Genomic DNA, 7,770 nt, shown 5'->3' with positions numbered 1-7,770 from the left:
AAAACTCATGTAGACTGGTTATCCGGTGAATATCAATTTCTAAATATAGCCTATATGGAAATTCCCTGGAACCTGTCGTAGCGCAAGCACAGTTAGACCAGAACGCGATCTGTCGGACGACAATAGAAGATGGCTGCTGGCGAACATTGCTCCTCCGTCCGTTACATCAGAAAATTACCAAAATTATTTGAGAATAAAGATGCAGTTGACATAATAAAGCCATGTGCATGTCCTCCATGCTTATCTTCAGAAAACGAATCTAGACGATGCCTTCGAATGCTACAATGCTGAACTGTTGATTCAAACCTGGCTAAATTTTACACGGAGGCTCGCGTACGAAAATCAAAACCTTTAGTTTTGTTTTATTTTATTGTTGAGGCATAAAATAAAACAGTTATGGGCTTTTGTGCTGGTAAATATGATGTGATATGAACCTGAAAAATGATATTGACCGCGGCTTCGCCACTGTCAATATCACTCTTTCAGGTTCATATCACATCATATTCACCAGCACAAAAGTCCATAATTGTATAATATGGAGCAGCTAGAACAGGAGCATAGACATAAGATATATTTTACTGAAATTCTGATTATCTGATAAGAGGTGCAGTATTGTATTTTTAGCTCATCTAGCCCAAAGGGAGCTTATGCCACGGCGCGTCGTCCGGCTTCAATATTTTACTTTAAACAACTTCTTCTTAATAACCAAAGGGCCTAGGGTGATGATATTTGGCCAGAGGCAAACTGGGATGATGGCTACCGAGTTTGTTCAAATAAATAACTTTTACCCATATTCAAGGTCACAGGGGTCAAACATGTTTAAAATCTTTAAGCGACTTCTTCTGAATAACCATGAGGCCCAGAATGTTGATATTTGGCCATTAGCATGCTTGGATGACGAGCTACCAAGTTTGTTAAAATTAATGACCTTGTCTTATATTCAAGGTCACAGGAGTCAAATATGTTTAAAATCTGGATGACACTTCACAGGTATGTTAACCTTTAACATACTAGTACTTAGAAAGGCTGCGATTGGTCAAAAGGTTAACACGACTTATTCTACATGAAATTTCACCATGATTATTATAGCAGCTGTGCTTTTTGGAAGATTTTGATGAAACTTATGGTTAATTTTACCTTTGACATAACTTGAAAACCTTGAATGTGGGCATAATTTGTCAAGAGTCAATATCTGAAATAAAACTCCATTGCTTTACTCTTTTTGATCACTACTCCATCTGTACTTGACAGAGTTTGATGACACTTCACATGTATTATTATCTTTGACATTGACCTTTGAAATATTTGAATAGTTTCTTGATTGTCAAAGGTCAAGGTGACTTACTAAAATATAATTTTATTATGGTTCCCAGCTCGGGCAGGGTTTTTTGTGAACCTTGCTCACTTTCTTCTTATGTTTTTGCTTCAATACTTTTTAATTAATAATTCAATTTTAAAATCTGTATACAATTTGTTTTGCTGTTTAAACATGTCCAGATTAGAATCTTGGTTTCTTGTTATTTCTACCCCCCCCCCAAAAAAATAAATGGAATGAGGTTTTCTCCAACTTATTAATTATACATACATGATTTTTATAACTTGTTTAAATGATCAAAAATGTTCTCCAGTATATATGGAATACATAGTTAGTGTCTTAAATACAAGCCCCTTAAAACAATATTCATTATTAACTGCTCAGCACTGGAAATTGTCATTTATCCGAAACAAGAATGAGAACAGGCAATAAATAGAACACTTAAATCTGATCTGTGCAGTCAGTATTATGAACAAAAGCTGAAATCTGATCAGCATGCTAAATTATGCAAAAACTGCTATAGAATTTATTAAGTGTGTGATTATTTCTGCATATTCCATTGAGTTACAAAAAAGTGGTATATGAGCATGGATAGATAGCTTCCAACTTTAATGTACCAGGTTACATATAGTAAGAGGGATGAATCCCAGGACACGTCAGCCCTAACCTCCATCCAAAGGATGCTGGAGAAATAAAATCTAATTTGACCCAAACAACGAACAAATATCTTCTGCTGTTTAAAAAAAAGGGTACTCGAGAATGGACAATGAGAAAGTAAGATTTCTCTTCTCTTTGAGTTCTCCCAGACACAAAAATATCAGTCCAGTTTGCAGCAAACCCTCAAACTATAATGGTTTTGTACATGGATAATAAAAGTACGTTTTATCCTTGATATATTTTCACAGATTTAAGACTATCTTATGACTGCATGCTTCCAGACATCCGATCTTGAGGTCATACAGAACAGAGGGTGCACATCTCTCAAATGTATCATTTAAAGGAAATGGATTAACATAAGTACTTTGTACTTGTTTTTGGAATACTATATGTATCTCATGTTTGTATTACTGGAATATTATACTGATGATAAAAATAAAGTTTAAATTGAATATATCCTGTAATATCCATTGCTTTCATGAATAAATGGGATTTATAGAATACAAGATATATTTATCATACATATAGATGTTCTTCATAATAAAGTCTAATTGTCTAAATATCATTAACAGTTACACTGTGGCAGGGTTCAATTGTACATAGGATTAAGGTGCCTTCTAGCTTCGAGCTAGAGGGAATTTCCCTTTAGCTCAGTGGTAGAGCTTCCGACTAGGAACCTGGAGATCAAGGGTTGATCCCCAGTGTATAAATAGGTGCGTGTTGAATAAATCAATGCCAGTTTGATCAATAAAACTATTTAATCTCATAAGTTTCCCATTACTGTTGTTAATAACTTTTGTACACGCTGTCAAATAGTGATAGACACGTTTACGCTAGTCCTATAACGTGTTGACAGTTCGCGCTTGGATGCACATGAGTTGTATTAGGTGCCTGCCATCATGTGTTTACATTATTCCTATAGTTACTGACCCAAGAGGTTAACAGCTAATTCTTATCCAATAAGCGCCTCGCATATTCTTCAGCCCGAGCAAAAAATGTCTACTTCCTGTGTTATGTCTTGATACGACGAAGTTAGGTTATAAGTGATGTCTGTGTGTTAATATATGAAAACATGAGTGATTATACGTTTGATGAGGACGGCAACCCAACCTTGAGGACTAATGGAGCTTCTCAAAGAAATTTCTTTTCGGACGAAGAGGACATAACGAATATTTTCGATGTTGGTGGCGATGGTTTCGATGTTACGCTTTCGATGGCCGAGGAGACCCTCAGCTGGACAAGTGTCAATCCACACAGAGGTAATGTTGTTGTTTATTCGTGTTAATAATAATAAGTGACCTAGCATATCTGTACTTATCCTGTTGTATCGTCATATAAAATGTGCAAAGAGTGTTATTACATTGTTAGCTTCTGTTTCACGGGTCTCTGCAGGATAAGCTCAACAGTTGTTGTCATTTTTAGTTCAAAAATAAGCACAACAGTGTGATTATGAGTCATTTTAATTGACGGATTACAAAGAAAGGAGAGGATTTAGATTATGATTAAATACGTGGCTAACTCTTATGCAGATACGAAAAAAAATAAGTCGCATAGCAGGTGCGTTCTTTCTATTGTACTGATTTGTTAATAAATTTTATTTCATATACAAAGTTGTTTCTTTTCTCAAGGTTATGTTGATAGGTTTCCCGTGTCCCTTTACAACTTGAAAGATATGTTCTGTCAACACTTCATGAATTTTGAAAACCTAGATATGCTGCACATATGACACTTTGTTAACTAACTGTTGGCGAAAATTAAATTCATCATATTTCTGTCTATTTTACATACTTGCTAACATGAAACTGTATTATAGTGCAATATTTCATATGAACAACATGTCATCTGATGTTGTTTAATTCACTAGGCTATCTTAAAATATATTTTCTGACAACCATGCTATGCAGACCAATACATGTGACACTGTCGATCATAGTACTTGAATTAATCAGAACTTTGTATTTCATATTTTCAATTATCAAACTGAAATCATTATATTATATATATATATATATATATATATATGTGTGTGTGTACAAACAACACACCTTCTGCTGTTGTTTATTCAGTGTTTATATTAAGTATTATCAGACAACACTCTACCGTCATGTTCGTTGTCACATGTTACTTTGCAGCCTTTTTAGCAAAACAAACTTAATGCAAATATTACAATTTTTAATAAACAATATTTCCATAGATTTAAATATGCATGGCCTGGACAGATATACCACAGTGATTCGTTACAAATGTCTAAAAAACATATAATGCTATACTGATATGGGTCCTTGAGCTTATGTGTGCTGTGGCTTATATCAGTATAGCAAATCTGAAGCCGTGTATTTTAGACATTTGTAACGAAGCTCTGGATATACAAATACTTATATATAAATGTGTAAGATCCTTGCTGTGATCGTTGTAAATTTTATTTTTGCAGTGAAACTTGTGAGGTCATGATGTGAAATGCTGAGGATTAGCATATTAGATATGTTTAGACGGATAAATCTTAGATAATCTGGTTTACACACGTACTGTAGAATACTGGTGAGGTCAGCCAACACATGACACAGTCCACTGTTAGAAAAGGCAATTTGGTTTATAAAACAAATTTCACAGTAACATTTTCAAAATGACATTTTCAAAGCCAACTTTGAAAAGATTTAAAAGTTTGGCAATGGTCTTAATTTTATTGCAATGATTTTGAATACATTATTTGCATGTTTTAGTTTGATTAAAACGATTATGAAAATATCAGCAGTGGGATCCATAATCTTTGTGCTTCAAGGTCCTGTTCTGACTTCACAAAGTTGTATACAAATTATCATCAAGCACATTTGACCGAAGAGGAATACAAAGTAACTGATCAAACAAATAAACTTTGTCACAAAGTTGTATATAAAAAGCTACTTTACAAAGTGGTTTACTAAGTAACCAATTAAACAAATAAACTTTGTCACAAAGTTGTATATAAAAAGCTACTTTACAAAGTGGTATACAAAGTAACTAATTAAACAAATAAACTTTGTCACAAAGTTGTATATAAAAACAAACTTCACAAAGTGGTATACAAAGTAACCAATTAAACAAATAATCTTTGTCACAAAGTTGTATATAAAAACAAACTTCACAAAGTGGTATGCAAAGCAATTATTTCACAAATTGGTATACAAAGAAACTACTTCACAAAGTGGTATACAAAGTAACTACTTCACAAATTGGTCAACAAAGTTATTTCTTCACAAAGTGGTATACAAAGTAATTTTTTCACAAATTGGTATACAAATTTAGTCTGAAGCATCACTAGGGGAGGGCAATCATCTCTTAAATAAATGAGGTTGGTTCGACCCCTGAGGCCAGGGGGGCGGGGCCCTGAAAAGGAAATTAGCTAAATTTGCTTTAAAACGCATCTCCTCCTAAACACCAGAGATGATTTCAACCAAATTCAGTCTGAAGCATCACTAGGGGTGGGCAATCATTTCTTAAATAAATGAGGTTGTGTCGACCCCTGAGGCCAGGGGGGCGGCGCCCTGAAAAGGAAATTAGCTAAACTTGCTTTAAAACGCATCTCCTCCTAAACTCCAGAGAGAATTGCAACCAAATTCAGTCTGAAGCATCACTTGCGGAAGGCAATCATTTTTTAAATAAATGAGGTTGTGTCGACCCCTGAGGCCAGGGGGGCGGGGCCCTGAAGGGGAACTTAGCTAAATTTGCTTTAAAATGAATCTCCTCCTTAACACCAGAGACGATTTCAACCAAATTTAGTCTGAAGCATCACTTGGGGAAGGCAATCATTTCTTAAATAAATGAGGTTAGTTCAACCTCTGAGGCCAGGGGGGCGGGGTCCTGAAGGGGAAAATTATCTAATATTTTGCTTTAAAACGCTAATATCCCCTAATTGCCTGAGTGGATTGTACAAAATTTGGTCAAAAACATTATTGAGGAAGAACAAACATTTCTTTATTGAATGAGGTTGATTTGACACCTGCAGTCCTAAGAAATGATACAGCTAGATTATATTCTATGGTGTAGTTTTCATAAATTGTTAAAAATTGGTTTCTAGGTTTATAAAAGCTTATAGTTGAATGAAAATTAAAGTATTGTCTAATTACACCCTGAAATATGACATATTACTTATTTCAAAATCTGTTAACATGGCAACTCAATGGAGGCCTCTAATTAGTTGAAAGTCAGATATTGTGGTCCCAGTTGGGTTAGAACATAAATCTTGTCTTGTTTTGAGGAAATTTCATATAAAGATGTACTAATGCATTCCGTTGTAATGACTTAAATATAAAACCAGGTGAGCGATACAGGTCCAATGGTTTACAATAAGTTGTAATAACTTGTGCTATATCGCGGTACTCTTGTTTTTATTATATATTTCATCACACATATCAGAATTGTGCTGATACCTGAATATGAGTTAAATAATATGACATCCTATGTCATTACCAAATATCAAGACTTTTGTTTTATTTGATCTGGACTTGTTTCTGAGAATAATGACACATATATTTAAACAATCATGCTTGTTCAAACAAATGACCTTGACCTAACCCTGTCTCTGGCAAACATTCACACATACATGCATACACAACACATGGGGTATGTTCTTAAATGACCTTAGCTGTTGATAGGAAATTGAACCCTATACAACCAACCAATCAGAATTATGAGGCATATAATTGCTGTGTATATTGTACCCAGTAGTATTCATGATGATTATCAACCAGTATGTTTCTATATAAAAAAGAACCAGTTTGATGTCTATATCTACAAACAAACTACTCAGTGTTTTATGCCATTATTTTTCTGATTAGACTGTATTTTTTCTTTTGTAAAACATAAGGTCTTGATTGACTATAGAAATAGAACACTATTATGAATAATTTATACCTGTAGAGGTGTTACGTAATACTGGCTATACCTATACTGTATTGATTTTTGTCAAACACCCGACAAGGTATAGTATATATATATATACATATATATGTAATACAGTCTCCTGTAGGGCAATTTATTGTCCAGTTAAAACTTCCTGAATCTACATTGGTAAGAACCACTAGCCACGGAGAAAGATTAAATGCAATTTTGTACAGGAACAAAATGATTCTCCGATAAAGACTGGGTTAAAGGTCCCTCCCTGTACATATTACTGCCAAAAACTGTACCTATGAATTGGAAACCCTTTTTATGAGTATGACACAAGGTTCAACAATTAATTTCTGAAAAGAAACCCATAGCTTGAAACTTATAAATATATATATAGTTTGTAGATATCCGAGGAAAAAATAAATAGTTTTCGGTTCTTTCCTGTTTTGACCCTTTTTATGAGTATGACGATAGGTTCAACAATTACTTTCTGAAAAGAAACCCATAGCTTGAAACTTATATATATATATATATATATATAGTTTGTAGATATCCGAGGAAAAAATAAATAGTTTTCGGTTCTTTCCTGTTTTGACCCTTTTTATGAGTATGACGATAGGTTCAACAATTACTTTCTGAAAAGAAACCCATAGCTTGAAACTTATATATATATATATATATATATATAGTTTGTAGATATCCGAGGAAAAAATAAATAGTTTTCGGGTATTTCCTGTTTTGACCATGAATGCATTTTATGCAGAATAAAAGAAACATTTTGAATGGTTAAAAAAAGGAAATAGTCATAGGAATTCATAAACACATACCTCAGTTTACACGATGGATCGAGAGATGTATGGTAACAGGTGCAGAGCACATCCATACTGAGGTCAGGAACTCGTAAGAAATTATCAAATTACCCCCCCCCCCCC

At 34.0% G+C, this 7,770-nt stretch overlaps 1 protein-coding gene across 1 annotated transcript in view; it reads left to right on the top strand.

Annotated features, from left to right (window-relative positions):
* The first annotated feature begins 2,967 nt into the window (after positions 1–2,967).
* The window catches only part of LOC110457118 (ceramide kinase-like protein), a 24,798-nt gene continuing 19,995 nt past the window's right edge, over positions 2,968–7,770 (top strand). Inside the window, exon 1 of the mRNA XM_021508222.1 lies at positions 2,968–3,231. Within this exon, the coding sequence (XP_021363897.1) occupies positions 3,045–3,231 (187 nt within the window). The 5' untranslated portion in view covers positions 2,968–3,044. The remainder of the gene's footprint in view (positions 3,232–7,770) is intronic.

Source organism: Mizuhopecten yessoensis, unplaced genomic scaffold, assembly GCF_002113885.1.
Source record: "Mizuhopecten yessoensis strain PY_sf001 unplaced genomic scaffold, ASM211388v2 scaffold9023, whole genome shotgun sequence".
In the NCBI taxonomy this organism is placed as follows: Eukaryota; Metazoa; Mollusca; class Bivalvia; order Pectinida; family Pectinidae; genus Mizuhopecten; species Mizuhopecten yessoensis.
This window is presented reverse-complemented; position numbering and strand designations above follow the sequence as displayed.